This window comes from Piliocolobus tephrosceles, chromosome 12 (assembly GCF_002776525.5).
Source record: "Piliocolobus tephrosceles isolate RC106 chromosome 12, ASM277652v3, whole genome shotgun sequence".
In the NCBI taxonomy this organism is placed as follows: domain Eukaryota; kingdom Metazoa; phylum Chordata; class Mammalia; order Primates; family Cercopithecidae; genus Piliocolobus; species Piliocolobus tephrosceles.
This window is the reverse complement of record NC_045445.1, coordinates 83,943,941-83,962,287: the sequence shown is the minus strand read 5'-3', so window position 1 is coordinate 83,962,287 and position 18,347 is coordinate 83,943,941. Positions and strand designations below refer to the sequence as shown.

General features: G+C 45.7%; 1 protein-coding gene across 6 annotated transcripts in view; it reads left to right on the top strand.

Moving 5' to 3' along the window:
* The first annotated feature begins 5,334 nt into the window (after nt 1–5,334).
* TAF1 (TATA-box binding protein associated factor 1) overlaps nt 5,335–18,347 on the top strand; it is a 120,101-nt gene continuing 107,088 nt past the window's right edge. For 2 of the 6 annotated variants that reach the window (XM_023201882.2, XM_023201879.1), the window contains exons 1-8: nt 5,419–5,598; nt 6,605–6,719; nt 7,158–7,274; nt 14,372–14,491; nt 16,152–16,393; nt 16,813–17,031; nt 17,444–17,662; nt 18,027–18,234. In XM_023201882.2, the coding sequence (XP_023057650.1) occupies nt 5,419–5,598; nt 6,605–6,719; nt 7,158–7,274; nt 14,372–14,491; nt 16,152–16,393; nt 16,813–17,031; nt 17,444–17,662; nt 18,027–18,234 (1,420 nt within the window). Of the gene's footprint in view, nt 5,599–5,630; nt 6,338–6,604; nt 6,720–7,157; nt 7,275–14,371; nt 14,492–16,151; nt 16,394–16,812; nt 17,032–17,443; nt 17,663–18,026; nt 18,235–18,347 lie in introns of those variants that run through there. The other 4 variants (XM_023201880.3, XM_023201881.3, XM_023201883.2 and 1 more) reach the window with 4 other exon arrangements.

Genomic DNA, 18,347 nt, shown 5'->3' with positions numbered 1-18,347 from the left:
TTTTTTTTTTTTTTTTTTTTTTGAGACGGAGTCTCGCTCTGTCGCCCGGGCTGGAGTGCAGTGGCCGGATCTCAGCTCACTGCAAGCTCCGCCTCCCGGGTTTATGCCATTCTCCTGCCTCAGCCTCCGAGTAGCTGGGACTACGGGCGCCCGCCACCTCGCCCGGCTAGTTTTTTGTATTTTTTAGTAGAGACGGGGTTTCACCGTGTTTGCCAGGATGGTCTCGATCTCCTGACTTCGTGATCCGCCCGTCTCGGCCTCCCAAAGTGCTGGGATTACAGGCTTGAGCCACCGCGCCCGGCCAACTGCTGATTTCTTTATGGCATTGTCCCCACAAACGTTTCATAAAGCACCAATGATTTCACCATTCTTTCACCTAAACTTGAACATAAACTTGATGTTGTTGCTTCAATTTTAGAAGAATTCATATTGTTCTGATAGGGATCTTTTCAAACTGATGTCTTATCCTTTTTAGTGCCTGAAACTAGATCCTGTTTAGACTTTTTTTTTTGAGATGGAGTCTCACTCTGTAGCCCAAGCTGGAGTGCAGTGGTGTGATGTCGGCTCACTGCAACCTCCGCCTCCTGGGCTCAAGCGATTCTCATGCCTCAGCCTCTGGAGTAGCTGGGACTACAGGGGTGTGCCACCATGCCCGGCTAATTTCTGAATTTTAGTAGAGACAGGGTTTCACCACGTTGCCCAGCTGGGTCTCAAACTCCTGAGTTCAGGTGATCTGCCTGCCTAGGCCTCCCAAAGTGCTGGGATTACAGGCATGAACCATCGTGCCTGGCCTCAGCAAATAATTATTAAGCTCCTACTATGTTACAAGCATTACCATACTAGGGGCTGGAGTTGTAAAGATAAGACATCATTTAATGTGCTTTGCCTCTTCCAGTCATCTCAGCAAAATATCCTTCTGTTTGTTATAAAAATTGACTAATACTGGCTGGTAATTCTGTGTAGTGCTGGTGCACTAGTAAGGAAAGAACCATGTTTTTTTATTCAAACCCAGCTTTATTGAGGTATAATTTATATAACATAAAATCCACCCATTTCAAGTGTACAATTTAATACTTTTTAATATTTACTTAGTTGTGCAGCCATCTCCAAGATCCCCTTTTAGAACATTTCTATCATCCCAAAAAGATGCCTCATTCACTAAATCCCTGTTCCCACCTCTAGCCCTAGACAAACTAGTCTACTTTCTTCTACAAATGTCTTTTCTGGGTATTTCATATAAATGAAATAATGTAATATATGGTCTTTTGTAACTTACTTCATTCATTTTGGATGTTTTCAACGCACATTCATTTTGTAGCATGCATTAGTACTTCATTTCTTTTTTAGAGATGGGGTCTTGATGTGTTGCCCAGGCCAGAGTCCAGTGGCTCTTCACAGGCACAGTCATACCATGCTAAACCCTGAACTCCTGAGATTAAGCGATCCTCCTGCCTCAGCTTCCAAAATAGCTGGAACTACAAGTGCTGGCCACTCTGCCTGGTTACATTTCTTTTTATTGCTGAATAATATTCCATTATGTGGATATCCCATACTTTGCTTATCAGTTGACGGACATTTGGGTTGTTTCTACTTTTTGGCTATTATTAACACTGCTGTGAACATGTACAAGGTTTTGTGTGGACATATGTTTTAATTCTCTTGGGTAGAAAACCATGAGTGAAATTGTTGGGTTACAAGGTAAATTTACATAAAACCATTTTTTTTTTTTAAATTTTTTTGAGATGGAGTCTTGCTTTGCTGCCCAGGATGGAGTGCAGTGGCATGATCTTGGTTCACTGCTAACCACTGTCTCCTGGGTTCAAGCGATTCTCTTGCCTCAGCCTCCTGAGTCACTGGGATTACAGGCGCCTGCCACCGCATCTGGCTAATTTTTGTATTTTTAGTAGAGACAGTGTTTCACCATGTCGGCTAGGCTGGTCTCAACTCCTGACGTCAGGTGATCTGCCCACTTTGGCCTCCCAAAGTGCTGGGATTACAGAAGTGAGCCACCGTGCCCGGCCTATTTTAATTTTTTTTCTGAGACAGAGTCTTGCTCTGTTGCCCAGGCTGGAGTGCAGTGGTGTGATCTCAGCTCACTGTAAGGTCCGCCTCCCGGGTTCATGCCATTTTCCTGCCTCAGTCTCCCGAGTAGCTGGGACTACAGGCGCCCGCCACCACAACCGGCTAATTTTTTGTATCTTTAGTAGAGATGGGGTTTCACCGTGTTAGCCTGACCTCATGATCTGCCCACCTCGGCCTCCCAAAGTGCTGGGATTACAAGCGTGAGCCACCTTGCCTGGCCGCCTATTTTTATTTTTAAAAAGATTTTTATTTTTCTTTTTGGACAGAACAGTGTGAACATATAAAAGCATGTTTTGAATCAAGAATGGTATCTTTAGGTTAGGTGTGGTGGCTCATGCCTGTAATCCCAACACTCTGGGAGGCCAAGGCAGGACTGCTTGAGCTCAGGAGTTCAAGACCATCCTGGACTACATAGTGAGACCCTGTTTCTACAAAAAATAATAATAATAAAAAAAGAATATTGTAATCTTTTATATTTATAGGACCTGAAGTCTCCTTCCACATCCTACAAGCCTCTACCTCTCATTGCATCTGCTTTTTCTCAAGCACAAGCATCCAAGAGAAAATATGTTGTACTAAGTAACTTTTTCTTTTTTAGACGGAGTCTCGCTCTGTCGCCCAGGCTGGAGTGCGGTGGCACAACCTAAGTTCACTGCCAACCTCCGTCTCTTGGATTCAAGCAATTCTCTTGCCTCGGCCTCCCGAATCACTGGGATTACAGGCGCCCACCATCGCATCTGGCTAATATTTGTATTTGTATTTCTAGTAGAGATGGGGTTTCACCATGTTGGCTAGGCTGGTCTCGAACTCCTGACTTCAGGTGATCTGCCCGCCTGGGCCTCCCAAAGTGCTGGGATTACAGGAGTGAGCCACCGTGCCCAGCCTATTTTTACTTTTTAAAAAATTTTTATTTTACTTTTTGGACCAAACAATGTGAGTATATAAAGCCATGTTTTGAATCAAGAATGGTATCTTTAGGTTAGGTGTGGTGGCTCATACCTGTAATCCCAACACTTTGGGAGGCCAAGGTGGGAGGACTGTTTGGGCTCAGGAGTTCAAGACCACCCTGGACTACGTAGTGTGAGACCCTGTCTCTCCAAAAAGAAAAAAAAAAAGTTATCTTTTATATTTATAGGACCTGAAGTCTCCCTACAAGCCTCTACCTTTATTTAATCTGTTTTTCCTCAAGTACAAGCATCCAAGAGACAATATATTGCACTAAATAATTTTTTTTTTTTGAGACAGTCTGGCTCTGTTGCCCAGGTTGGAGTGCAGCCGCACGATCTCAGCTCACTGCAACCCCCACCTCCCGGGTTCAAGCGATTCTCCAGCCTCAGCTTCCCAAGTAGCTGGGACTACAGCTGTGCGCCACTGTGTCGGCTAATTTTCTTATATTTTTAGTAAAGACAGGGTTTCAAAGTATTGGCCAGGTTGGTCTCGAACTCCTGACCTCAGGTGATCCGTCCACCTCGGCCTCCCAAAGTGCTGGGATTACAACCGTGAGCCCACTGCGCCGGGCCACTACATAACTATCCATAAAGTACATTAAAAAGCATTCCAGGCTGCAATGTATGTATATATGTATTTTTTTTTTTGAGACAGAGTCTCGCTCTGTCGCCCAGGCTGGAATCTCAGCTCACTGCAAGCTCCGCCTCCCGGGTTTACACCATTCTCCTGCCTCAGCCTCCTGAGTAGCTGGGACTACAGACGCCCGCCACCTGGCCCGGCTAGCGTTTTTGTATTTTTTAGTAGAGACGGAGTTTCACCCTGTTAGCCAGGATGGTCTTGATCTCCTGACCTCGTGATCCGCCTGTCTCGGCCTCCCAAAGTGCTGGGATTACAGGCTTGAGCCACCGCGCCCGGCCGTGTATTTTAACTTGAATCAATCTAAGGAAACAAGAGAAATTCCGATCATGGAATGTTTTCAAGACAACTTGCCTGGCTTCTTCCAAATATTTAGTGTCATGAAAAACAAAGAAAAAGGCAGGTGGATTCTGGACTAAAGGAAGATGACCAAATACAATGCATGAAACGTGAATGGATCCTAGAGTGGAAAAAAGGAGAATGAGGAAGAGTGCTATGGTGTGGTACAGAAATTATTTCAGTCTATGTTATTATAATAAGTGAAAAAAGCAAGGTGAAGGCCAGGCGTGGTGGCTCACACCTGTAATCCCAGCATTTCGGGAGGCTGAAGCGAGCAGATTGCTTGAGCCCAGGAGTTTGAAACCAGCCTGTGCAACATGACGAAACCCCGTAAAATGTCCCAACTAGGACAACTGGGGAAATTTAAGTGCGGACTCTTTGTTAAATAATATTGACTTACTTCCTAAAGATGTGATAAAGGTACTTTAGTACCTTTTAGGAGTGAAGAACAAGATGCCCGTAAATGGTTTAGAAAAACAAAAATCCTAGCAAAATGTTAACAATTGTGAGTCTAGGTTAAGGGTCAGCTGTTCATTTTACTAAAATTCCACATTTTCCGAAATAAAACGTTGGGGGAAAAAGTATTTCTCTTTGAGGCGGCTGGAGTGCAGTGGCCCGATCACAGGTCACTGCAGACTCCAACTCCTGGCTCCCACCTCAGACCCCCCAATAGCTGGGACTACAGGAACTGGCCACCACATCTGGCTAATTTTTTAGATTTTGTGTAGGGATGGAGTCTGGCTTTCTTGCCCTAGCTGGCCTCATACTCGTGGGCTCAAGCGATCCTCCCACCTCGGCCTCTCAAAGTGGTGGAACTACAGGCCTGAGCCACCGCGCCCGGTCAAAAAATCAATTTCTAGGGAAAAATGTCAACTCAAAACAAGTAACCTGCAAAGATACCTTCAGCATAGCTGGGGAATGCCTGTATAATTTACGTCAACGATCTCCTTGGGAAGAATCGGTGAAATCGCAGGCAGCACAAAGACCAGCTCTTATCCCTACTTCCGGGTATTGTGGCACAGGAATCCGAGGTTGCCAGAGCGTAAGCCACGTGACCCGAGCAGCTCCTTCTGACTGGAGGAAGAGCCATCGTTCTAATTCGGTGCCGTGAGAAAGCTCGCGCGCAGAGCAGTGGGAGTGGGCGGGACTGAATATTTTCTTTGACCAATCGCTTTTCACGTATCCATCCTCCTGATCCCGTAGCGTCGAATCAAAAGCCGTTAGTAAAGTAGTTACTTCTTTCTCTTAGGATAGCCGGTCTTTCCGGGTTTTCCTCCCCTCCCCTCTCCCCCCTTCCCCCTCCCCTCCCCTCCCCTCCCTTCCCCTCCCCCTCTTTATTCAGCTTCCGGTAGAGGCTGGTAGGGTAAGGGAGCTCAGTAAGTCACTTCTGTGCGACTGTTTTATATCCGGTCTATGGGACCCGGCTGCGATTTGCTGCTGCGGGCAGCAGGTACCATCACTGCTGCCGCCATCATGTCAGACACGGACAGCGACGAAGACTCTGCTGGAGGCGGCCCATTTTCTTTAGCGGGTTTCCTTTTCGGCAACATCAATGGAGCCGGGCAGCTGGAGGGGGAAAGCGTCTTGGATGATGTGAGGGGGTGGGCGTGGGGGTAGGGCTGGGGGGGTGCGGCTAAGCAGAGGAAGGACGTGCAGGGAGGAAAGCAGAGGGTGCTCAGGCAGCGAGAACAGGGCACAGTTAATGCCGGGGAGGAGGATCCCGCCCTCGTGGGTGCGGGAGCAGCGTCGCGTGGGAGTGATCAGTTCTGAGGGAGGGTGGACAGAAGAGAGCACGAGGCGAGCCCGGGGCCAGGGGCGTAGGGAATGGTGGCTTTAGAGCTAGTGCTCTGCCGATCAGACAGTAGGACACATGCTTGTTTCGCCTAATGAGATGGCTTCCCACCCGTAACCTGCTTGGAGATTCTTGACACTGCCTGCCCCTCTGACATCGGTAGCCTGAGATGGCTCTATAGAGCCAGAGGACTGGACAGGACCTGCCCCCGGCTCGTTTGGTTCTGGCCCCAGGCTTAGGACAATGGGGTGTTCCCAGCACCCGGGCGGGCCTCCTGGTCCCAGTGCGCCTTTTAGGTGGTTCTCCCAGCGTCTTCACTGACATCCGTGAAATAGTGTCCTGCGCCCTCGTGAAACTACACCGCCTTCACTTAGGCCCGTTTTCTTGAGGGGTGAAGCTGTCGGCCGCTGTGGCCCCTCCTGTGCCACAGGCTCATGCGAAACTTGGCCCGAAGGAGCCCCGTCTCGCCGCCTCCAATCCCACTCATCTCCCTGCCTCGGCCCTGGTTCCGAGAACGACCGTTCCATTCGTTCAGTCTTGGTAGTTGTTTGATTCGTCTTCTCTTGTAGTATTATATTTTAAAGTGGGCGATGCAGTTGGCTGTGGTGCTTTAATAAAGATCTGATCGATGCAAAGTTTGGTAGATAGATATTGCAGTTCTTGAACGTGTTGCTCCTTTTGGCACACTGCACAGTCATTTTTCATGTGGATTTGTGACTTTGTTGTGGACCAGGGAAATAAGCCTTTCTGGTGTGGGAATCGTAGATTTAGTTGTTGTCTTCGACTCTGGTGCTGTCCCTTTTTCAGGAGTGTAAGAAGCACTTGGCAGGCTTGGGGGCTTTGGGGCTGGGCAGCCTGATCACTGAACTCACGGCAAATGAAGAATTGACCGGGACTGACGGTGCCTTGGTAAATGATGAAGGTGAAGTCTGGGTTGTGAGGAGTAGGTGGGGGAGGAGGCTAGCCACCTACTATATATGTACTTTTTTGTGTGTGTAAGATGGAGTTTTGCTCTGTCTCCCAGGTTGGAGTGCAGTGGGGTGATCTCGGCTGACTGCAACCTCCGCCACCCGGGTTCAAGCATTTCTCCTGTCTGAGCCTCCCAAGTAGCTGGGACTACAGGCGCGCGCCACCACGCCCGGCTAATTTTTGTATTTTTAGTAGAGACAGGGTTTCATCATATTGGTCAGACTGGTCTCGAACTCCTGACCTGAGGTGATCCACCTGCCTCGGTCCCCCAAAGTGCTGGGATTACAGGCGTGAGCCACCACATCCAGCCTGTACATGTACTTTTAAATGGGAATTACCTGAGGGAGTGAGGGTCACTTACTGTTGTTGGATTCTCCCTGCTTTTTCATAGGGTGGATTAGGAGTACAGAAGATGCTGTGGACTATTCAGACATCAACGAGGTGGCAGAAGATGAAAGCCGAAGATACCAGCAGACAATGGGGAGCTTGCAGCCCCTTTGCCACTCAGGTGATTCTTTGGTGTATTAGCTTGAACATTCCAGTGCATTATCCTGCTGTATAGTCCAGTTTGGGCTCTAGTTTCCATGCCTGCTTTCTGCCATTGTTCCTGCTCTCTATGCCTTTGCTTTGCTCCTCTCCCTTTGTCAGCTGAGTTCCAAGTAGCTGCTATCTTTTTTTGTTCTGGCCAGTGTTAACTGTACTCCTGGTTATTCCTCATACTGTTCAGTCATGAATTCTTGGTTAATGACAAGTAGCTTCCTTGTCATCTGGTATTTGAATACCTGCAGGGGTTTGTGAGATGCACTTCAAAGTTGGAAACTATGAAACAAATTCAGTTTTTGCCCTGAAGGAATTGATAGTTCAAGAGGGATGCAAGGTCATACATAAACAGTGAACTAAGGCAGGACGCGGTGGCTCACACCAGCACTTTGGGAGACCGAGGCGGGTGTATTACCTACCTGAGGTCGGGAGTTTGAGACAAGCCTGACAAACATGGAGAAACCTGGTCTACTAAAAATACAAAATTAGCCAGGTGTGGTGGCACATGGAGTGTAATACCAGGTACTCGGGAGGCTGAGGCAGGAAAAATTGCTTCAAACCGACAGGCGGAGGTTGCAGTGAGCCTAGATCGTGCCACTACACTCCAGCCTGGGCGACAGAGCGAGACTCCGTCTCAAAAAAAAAAAAAGAAACACACTTCCTGTCAGTTTAGAGTACATAACAAGTACTCAAACAACGTGTAATGAACTGAGTTAGAGTCTACCACTAGCTAATTGTATTACTTTTGATAAAATTCCACGTTTTATTATAAAGTTCTCTAAAGTTCAAGTTTTCCTTTTCTACTAGAGGTTACAAATAAATAATTCCTAAGACTCCTTCCACTTACTGACTTTACCTTCTAAGTCTGAGGTTCTGATTCTACAGTGTAGCATCTTGTTCTGATTGTATAATGTAGCACCTTATACCAGAGAAGAAGAAAACATATTTGCAAGCAGGTATCAAGTTCATTGTTTTACGCAGGATGCAGTGGCTCACGCCTGTGGGGGAGCATGGTCATTTGAGGTCAGGAGTTCGAAACCCGTCTGGCCAACATGGTGAAACCCCTTCTCTACTAAAAATACAAGAAAATTGGCCAGGTGTGGGATTACATGCCTGTAATCCCAGCTACTTGGGAGGCTGAGACAGGAGAATTGCTTCAAACCGGAGGCGGAGGTTACAGTGAGCTGAGATCAAGCTCCGCCTCCTGGGTTCATGCCATTTTCCTGCCTTTGCCTCCTCAGTAGCTGGGACTACAGGCGCCCGCCACCTTGCCCGGCTAATTTTTATTTTTATTTTTATTTTTGGTAGAGATAGGGTTTCACCATGTTAGCCAGGATGGTCTCCATCTCCTGACCTCGTGATCAGCCTGCCTTGGCCTCCCAAAGTGCTGGGATTACAGGCGTGAGCTGCTGCGCCCGGCCTAGGCAGTGTGTTTCAAAGATAATGAAGTTGGCTGGGTGTGGTGGCTCAGGCCTTTGTAAACCCAGCACTTTGGGAGTCCCAGGCGGGCAGATCACATAAGGCCAGGAGTTCGAGACCAGCCTGGCCAACATGGAGAAACCCTGTCTCTACTAAGTAAAGTACAAAAGTTAGCTGGGCATGGTGGCGTGCGTCTGTAGTCCCAGCTACTCGGGAGGCTGAGGCATGAGAATCGCTTGAACCCAGGGAGGGGGAGGTTGCAGTGAGCAAAAACGACGTGCTGTATTCCAGCCTGGGCGGCAAGAGCTAAATGCTGTCTCAAAAGATAATGAAGTCCATTTTCGAAACTTGAAGAGTTCAATTTAGTGGTCTGGAATCTAGAGCTATTGGTCCACAGTTCTTTATAGTTCATTCTTTGCACTGCCCTATTCTACCTCTCACTGCCTGAAACTCCCCCTGCCACGCCCCCGACGGAGTCTCTCTCTATCACCAAGGCTGGAGCGCAGTGGCGCAATCTTGCCTCACTGCAACATCCACCTACCAGGTTCAAGTGATTCTCCCACCTCAGCTTCCCCAGTAGCTGGGACTACAGGTGCACGCCACCACTCCCAGCTAATTTTTCTTGTATTTTTAGTAGAGATGAGGTTTTGCCATGTTGACCAGGCTGGTCTCGAACTCCTGATCTCAGGTGATCCACCCACCTTTGCCTCCCAAAGTGTTGGGATTACAGGTGTGAGCCACCCTGCCCGGCCTGCTTGAAAGTTTTATATGAAGTTGCTCGTTATTCATTCATTGTCCACCTCTTTGAACTAGATTTCAGGCTGCTGGTGAATGTGAATAAAACCTTGGTAAATACTTGAACTTAATTTTTTCGGGACAGCTTATGGATTTGAGTGCTGCTTATATTAAAATAATTAACTATACTGCATATACGAAAATTAACCCACGAAAAATAGAAGATATAAGCCCTGTCTTTAAGGATATTGTTATCTTGTGGGGAAGATGACATAAATAAATGCAGAACAATTAGTCATAGTAAGACAAACCAACTGTGAGCTCCTGTTTCTATATATAGAGTGTTATATTTAGTTTTGATGGGCTGCCAGAATAGGTAAGTCAATAGCTGTCATTTTTGAGCACCCTGACTGAGGGGAGATGGTGGCAGTTATTATTTTCAGTAGAAGTTATAATTTCCAAGTTTGTGTTTATTGTCTTGACTAGGGATGGTAAGGAAAAGGCTGGGAATTTCCCTAGGTGAGTTTTATGAGCTGACTTCCTGGAAAAGGAGGATGCTACATTTGATAGAATCTCAGTACTCTGGGATGCTCATTTCTAATTTATCTTGTCCTCTAGGGGTGCCTTCACCTATACCCTTAGCTTTTTCCTTCCTTGGCATTGGCTCCTTTGCGTGGCTTGATTTACAAGGTTGCTTCTTGGGAATAATTGGAAGTGGGTGTAGATTGCTAATAAAGCTTTCATGGAGGTGAATTTTGAGTAGCATTTTGAAAGTGAGGCAAGGTTTGTTGGAGAAGGAGCAGCAGGGCATTTTGATTTGAAAACATGGCTTGTCTAAAGGTTTGGAGATATGTAGAAATAAGCAAGTCGTGTGTGTAGAGGGGGGAATTAGCCAGTAGGTTTTCTTGAAAGGAGTAGAAAACATGCTGCCAAATAGCAAGAACCAAGAATAGAGCAATTTCACAGTACCTTTTATGTACGTATTACTTGGGATTTGATGACATAAGGAATTGTAAACCATCATAGACTGTTGAGTGAGAGGCAGGATGGTATAATGAAAAGAAAAGGACTTTGGAGTCAAAGTGTCCTAGGCTTAGAGTGTCATAGATTCAAATTCCAACTCCATATTTAGTGTGACTGTGAGCATGTTGCTCAATCTCTGAGGCTTGGATTTCTCATTTGTAATAATCCCTCAGTTTTCTTGTCAGTAGTAAAGGTGATAATAGTTACATTAATAATAGTTTTGTGAGAATTTAAGTTTATCACATGATGTGAAAGCACATAGTATAATGGTAAATGCTCTTGTCAATATTAGTTGACTTTCCTTTTTTTCTGCGTTGCTAGTTTACAGTCTTAGAGGCTTCCCTTTGTGATGCTTTAGAAGAGTGATACTTGTCGCTCTGAGGTTTTGATTAGTTAAAGAGTGAATGTCACATCAACTTGGAGGCTGTTCTTGCAGGCTAGAGATGTTATTAAGGTCTGAAGTAGGGTGACAATTGTAGAAAATGATAACTAGGGTCATGCCGGGCGTGGTGGCTCACGCCTATAATCCCAGCACTTTGGGAGGCTGAGGAGGACGGATAACTTGCGGTCAGGAGTTCGAGTCCAGCCTGACCAACATGGTGAAACCCCGTCTGTACTAAAAATGCAAAAATTAGCCGGGTATGGTAGCACGCTTCTGTAATCCCAGCTACTTGGGAGGCTGAGACAGAAGAATCGCTTGAACCCGGGAGGCGAAGGTTGCAGTGAGCTGAGATCATGCCACTGCACTCCAGCCTGGGGGACAAGAGCGAAACTCCGCCTCAAAAAAAAAAAAAAAAGACAGCTAGGGTCAAACTTAGAAGATACTGATAAAGTGTCGTAGGACTTGGTTGCCTATAGTCCCACTTACTCAGGAGGCTGTGGTGGGAAGATAACTTGAGCCCAGGAGTTGGAGGTTGCAGTGAGCTATGATCAAGCCTCTGCTCTAGCCTGGGCAACAGAGCAAGACCCCTGTCTCAAAATAAATAAATAAATAAATAAATATATACATACATACATACATACCTACATACATACAAGGCTTGGTGAGTGAGGAATTGTGTTGGAAAGAGTGTAGGGTTTGTTGTTAAACCAGGCTTGTATTGTAATTTTGTCACTTAAAATTCAGTCTCTTCCATATCTCAGGATAATTCCTGTTGTGAAGTGTTATTGGGAGGATTATACATAAAACATCTAGAAATGCCTGGCACATAATGGAAGTTTTATAGTAGAAAGTTGCTATGCTTTTTTTTTTTTTTTTTTTTTTTTTTGAGACGGAGTCTTGCTCTGTCGCCCAGGCTAGAGTGCAGTGGCATAGTCAGGGCTCACTGTAACCTCTGCCTCCCAGGTTCAAGCGATTATCCTGCCTCAGCCTCCTGAATAGCTGTGACTACAGGCCCGTACCACCTCTCCCAGCTAATTTTTTGAATTTTAGTAGAGACTGGGTTTCACCATGTTGCCTAGGCTGGTCTTGAACTCCTGAGCTCAGGCAGTCCGCCTGCCTCAGCCTCCCAAAATGCTGGGATTACAGGTGTGAGCCACCTCGCTGGCCCTACATTTGTAATGATCAACTGGACAAATGTATATTGGGGGTCACGAGATTGATGAAGGAGACAGTGGACTAAAGTCATAAACTGGGAAAATGCATGTGGATGTGATGTTGATAGGGAATTTAAAAGAGATGAAGGATATTTCAGTGTTTTATAAGGTACAGTTGTTAAATATCTGAGTAGAAAGATTCTTTAGGAAGCAGAAGAGTTGTGGAATTGTAGAGGAGGTAAAATTTTTTTTTTTTTTTTTTTTTGAGACAAGAGTCTCCCTCTGTCACCCAGGCTAGAGTGCAGTGGCGTGATCTTGGCTCACTGCAACCTCTGCCACCTGTGTTCAAGTGATTCTCCTGCCTCAGCCTCCCGAGTAGCTGGGACTACAGGCGCCTGCCATTGCGCCTAGCTAATTTTTGTATTTTTAATAGAGACGGGGTTTCACCGTGTTAGCCAGGATGGTCTCGATCTCCTGACCTCATTATCCACCTGCCTTGGCCTCCCAAAGTGCTGGGATTACAGGCGTGAGCCACCATGCCCGGCCCGAGGAGGTAAATTAAGGCCGCATATGTAGATTTGGATTTAATCTAGGTGAAGGTGATTCTTGAGAAAGGGAATAGGGAATGTGCAGGGGAATAAAAGCAGAGTCTTCAGGACGAAGTCTTGAGTGATGCCAATGGCTAAAGGGCAGTGAAAAGAGTAATAAACTGCAGATGATAGATAGAAAAACTGTGTCATCTCTCATTTGAGAGATGAGAAGAAAGACCAATCTTACGGGAAACTGACAGAGGGAGAAGATTCCCAAAGTGCTGGGAATTACAGGTGCGAGCCACTGTGCCCGGCCCAGTATGAAAATTCTAAAAAAGATATGGTCAGGAAAGGAGCAAAGGTTTCAAACAGCTCTTGGAAGCTCTTTCATATGTTGTATGATTATTTATTTATTTATTTATTTTTGAGACATAGTTTCACTCTGTCGCCCAGGCTGGAGTGCAGTGGCGCGACCTCGGTTTACTGCAACCTTCACCTCCCGGTTCAAGTGATTCTTGTGCCTCAGCCTCTTGAGTAGCTGGGATTATAGGCACATGCCACCGCTCCTGGCTAATTTTTGTGTATTTGACAGAGATGGGGTTTTATCATGTTGGCCAGGCTGGTCTCGGAACTCCTGACCTCAGGTGATCTGCCCATTTCAGCCTCCCAGAGTGCTGGCGTGAGCCACCATGCCCAGCCATCATGTCTTGTATGAGGTATTATTCATGTTATAGCAATTGACTTGCACCTTGACGTCATCTCTTTCTAAAGGCTAAAGCTATGTTTCAGATATGTATATGTAAAATATTTTGAGGCATGGTCTTGCTCTGTCACACGATTACTGCTCGTCAATGCCTTGACCTCCCAGGCTCAAACTGTAACTCCACCCCAGCCTCCTGAGTAGCTGGTGCTACAGGCATGTGTCACCACGCGTAGCTAATTTTTGTATTTTTTGTGGAGATGGGGTTTCTCCATGTTGTTTAGGCTGGTCTTAAAATTGTGGGCTCAAGCCATCTGCCCATCTTGGCCTCCCAAAGTGCTGGGATTACAGGTGTGAGCCATCATGCCTGGCCCTCACCTTGCTTTTTTCACTTGTGTGTTCTTAAGGGATATGGATAGTGCTTCATGGGGTGCTTTAAATTATTGAGTGGCCCTGTAGTCCCAGCACTTTGGGAGGCCGAGGTGGGCGGATCATGAGGTCAGGAGTTCGAGACCAGCCTGACCAACATGATGAAACCCTCTCTCTACTAAAAATACAAAAATTAGCCAGGCGTGGTGGCGCATGCCTGTAATCCCAGCTATTCAGGAGGCTGAGGCAGGAGAATCACTTGAACTCGGGAGGTGGAGGTTGCAGTGAGCCGAGATTGTGCCACTGCACTCTAGCCTGCGCAACAGAGTGAGACTCCATCTTTTTTTTTTTTTTTTTTTTTTTTTTTGAGACGGAGTCTTGCTCTGTCGCCCAGGCTGGAGTGCAGTGGCCGGATCTCAGCTCACTGCAAGCTCCGCCTCCCGGGTTTACGCCATTCTCCCGCCTCAGCCTCCCGAGTAGCTGGGACTACAGGCGCCCGCCATCACGCCCGGCTAGTTTTTTGTATTTTTTAGTAGAGACGGGGTTTCACCATGTTAGACAGGATGGCCTCGATCTCCTGACCTCGTGATCTGCCCGTCTCGGCCTCCCAAAGTGCTGGGATTACAGGCTTGAGCCACCGCGCCCGGCGAGACTCCATCTTAAAAAAAAAACAAAAAATTGAGTGGCAAGGAAGCTTAAGGCAGTTGTGTAATATTTTGGATATTGAGGAGATCACGTTCTTGGTTTTATTAGATTATGATGAAGATGACTATGATGCTGATTGTGAAGACATTGATTGCAAGTTGATGCCTCCTCCACCTCCACCCCCGGGACCAATGAAGAAGGATAAGGACCAGGATGCTGTTACCGGTGGTAAGTAGAGATTGTCTACTTTTGTGTTAGGAGCAAGTTTCCATTCATAAGTCCAGTCTTGTGGCTCACACATAAGGGACAAACTTAAGCTTATACGAAAGGACAAAACTTATAGAAATAATTCATACAATCTCAAATTTTAGTATTAAAGGGAAGTTTTACTTTTAAAACATTTGGCAACAGTATTTTAACGTGCTCAATATATAGTAGTTTAGTCAGTGGTTCTCAAATCTGGTTACCCATCGGAATCACTTAGTCTTAAAAAAAAAAAAAACAAAAAAAACCCAATACCTGACTTTTACCCCTTGAACCTGATTCAGAAGATCTTGGGTAGAGTCCAGGAATTCAATTCAATTCAATTAATTAATTTTTTTTTTTGAGAAAGAGTCTTGCTGTGTTGCCCAGGTTGGAGTGTAGTAGCACGATCTTGGCTCACTACAATCTCTGCCTCCCGGATTCAAGTAATTCTTGTGCCTTAGCCTCCAGAGTAGGGGCTGGAACTCCTGACCTCAAGTGATCCTCTTGCCTTGGCCTTCCAAAGTGCTGGGATTACAGGCGTGATCCACTGTGCCCTGCCAAACCCAAGAATTTTAAAGAGTTTCTTAAGTAATTTATGATACAACTGATCTGTATACTGGTATTTAGAAACTACTTGTTTAGATGGCTTTATTTTCAGTGAAGTGGTTAAATAAGGAAGGTGCCCTGGAATGTTGATAAATCAAATAGTGTCAACTACCAGATATTCAGAGATTTCAAAGGCTGGTAGAGTCTTCAGTGTTTATCTTACCTATTCCTATAACAGTAACTGTCCTAGGCTTGAAAATTGAGGAAGAGTAGTGTGTTTGATTGACTTATATGTTGAGGCTTGCATTTACCTAAATTCTTCCTGTTGGAGTTTTAAGCCATTTCTTTTTAATAGTCTGCTAAATGTCAGCTGTTTCATAGATCTTCTTTATGCCAAAGAATCTTAATGTTGTCCTGTGGGCTTAAAAAGATTCTCCAGCTCATGGGTCTCTGAACTAGGACTACCTGAGCGGTATAAAGTGTTACATAATTTTGCTATTGGTCACAACATTGGTTACAATATTGGTTACTTAACAGAAAGTAGGGCCAGGCGTGGTGGCTCACACCTGTAATCCAAGCGCTTTGGGAGGTGGAGACGGGCAGATCATTTGAGGTCAGGAGTTCGAGACTAGCCTGGCCAAGACGGTGAAACCCTGTCTCTACTAAAAATACAAAAATTTAGCCAGCTGTGGTGGCGCATGACTGTAATCCCAGCTACTCAGGAGGCTGAGGCAGGAGAATCACTTGAACCCAGGAGATAGAGGTTTCAGCGAGCTGAGATCTCACCACTGCACTCCAGCCTCTACGACAGAACAAGACTCTGTCTCAAAAACAGAAACCGAAAGTAGTAAACCTAGTAATAGTGTTTGTTTTCTCATCACAACCCTAGGGTACCAGGTACGTGGTGAGTTGGGGGATGATGGGAGATAACGAGTTAGAAGAGTTTTCTGGGTTGCATACTAGTATTATGATTTGGGTGCTTGGGCCTATATCTCCTGGCATTGAGCCATGTGTATAGCCTAAAGTGGGTGTTTGCGGAATTCGAGGAAATATGTTCACAGTTACATGCCAAAGGGGTTTCTCTTCCTTGTTGCAGTGTCTGAAAATGGAGAAGGCATCATCTTGCCCTCCATCATTGCCCCTTCCTCTTTGGCCTCAGAGAAAGTGGACTTCAGTAGTTCCTCTGACTCAGAATCTGAGATGGGACCTCAGGAAGCAACACAGGCAGAATCTGAGGATGGAAAGCTGACCCTTCCATTGGCTGGGATTATGCAACATGATGCCACCAAGCTGTTGCCAAGTGTCACAGAACTTTTTCCAGAATTTCGACCTGGAAAGGTACATTGTATGGAGAATGCCCAGATTGCAAACCACTGACCTCTTCCAAATAATGAGTTTCGTTGTTAAGATGCTGAGTATGGAATAGACCTAAGGGTTTCCTTACTCAGTGACATATTATTGGCTATATAAGAGTTCTTCACACTGTATTAGGTCTTTTTTTTAAAGTTGTATATATTGATAGTAAATGTGATTTATGCTGTTCTCATTGGAAATTTCCCTGTTACCTTAAAAGAACTAGTCCAAATTATTAAGGAACACTTTTTTACTTTCTTGTTAGATGTTGTAAGTCTGAATGCAACACTCCTTTATTTCTCCCCCGCATTTGAATAGATCTCTCAGGGGAGTTTTCAGGCCCAGATGCTGCTGTTTTCCTATCTGACTGAGTCTCTGTCATAGTAATGTATTCTGTGTTCTAGGTGTTACGCTTCCTACGTCTTTTTGGACCAGGGAAGAATGTCCCATCTGTTTGGCGGAGTGCTCGGAGAAAGAGGAAGAAGAAGCACCGTGAGCTGATACAAGAGGAGCAGATCCAGGAGGTGGAATGCTCAGTAGAATCAGAAGTCAGCCAGAAGTCTTTGTGGAACTATGACTACGCTCCACCACCACCTCCAGAGCAGTGTCTCTCTGATGATGAAGTAGGCAAAATGGAGACCTGAGATTAAGGCTTATGAGAGGAACAAATGAATTCAGTGAATTCTCTCTAGTTTATGTCTAAATTGTAAATAACAGCATAGCAGATAGAATTCTGTGCTAATTCTCAATGAGTAATCATGGGTTCAATCTCAGTGGCTGCCCCTTCCCTATTGTAAAAGAAAAATGTTTGGTGGGGTAGGCGGGGATGAGAGGGGTAGATGATGATATGCTGCTGAATAAGGTTTGATCAATAGGCGGAATGTGCTATGATACATCTCCATTGTTTACATTCTAACTCCAGGTAAATCATCCTCAGTTTCTCTTAAGTTCCCCTCCTGACTGTTAACTCTCTATAGCCTTAGGACAGCTGGGATCAGGAAATTCTCCCTGCTCTACTTCTTTTTTCTGTTACAGATCACAATGATGGCTCCTGTGGAGTCCAAATTTTCCCAGTCAACTGGAGATATAGATAAAGTGACAGATACCAAGCCAAGAGTGGCTGAGTGGCGTTATGGGCCTGCCCGACTGTGGTACGATATGCTGGGTGTCCCTGAAGATGGCAGTGGGTTTGACTATGGCTTCAAACTGAGAAAGACAGAACATGAACCTGTGATAAAATCTAGAATGACAGAGGTGAGCAACACTGGTATGTAAGAAAGGAATCAGTGTACTCAGGTCCTATTACTTTTACTAACTTTACTTTTTAATTCGGGAGATACTGGGTAGGGTTTCTTTGGTGGGAGATTGAGGTGTCTCAGCCTTTTATTTGATATGGTATATCACCCTGGTAGCTGGGTGCTATACTAAGGATTCTGTTTGTGAAGTGAGTGCTGTGCCAGACTAGGAGTGGGAAGAGGCAAATATTCCTCTTTTATCAAGTGGTTGTTTCAAGTAAAGGACCACTTACGATGTATCTGTATCTCTAACGTGGAATTTGGAGTGTAAACTTTGACCAGTGACCAATCGAGGGTGTGTTTTTTCTTCCCTACTCACCCAGGAATTTAGGAAACTTGAGGAAAACAATGGCACTGATCTTCTGGCTGATGAAAACTTCCTGATGGTGACACAGCTGCATTGGGAGGATGATATCATCTGGGATGGGGAGGATGTCAAACACAAAGGGACAAAACCTCAGCGTGCAAGCCTGGCAGGCTGGCTTCCTTCTAGCATGACTAGGAATGCGATGGCTTACAATGTTCAGCAAGGTTCTGCAGCCACTCTGGATGATGACAAACCTTGGTACTCTATTTTTCCCATTGACAATGAGGATCTGGTGTATGGACGCTGGGAGGACAATATCATTTGGGATGCTCAGGCC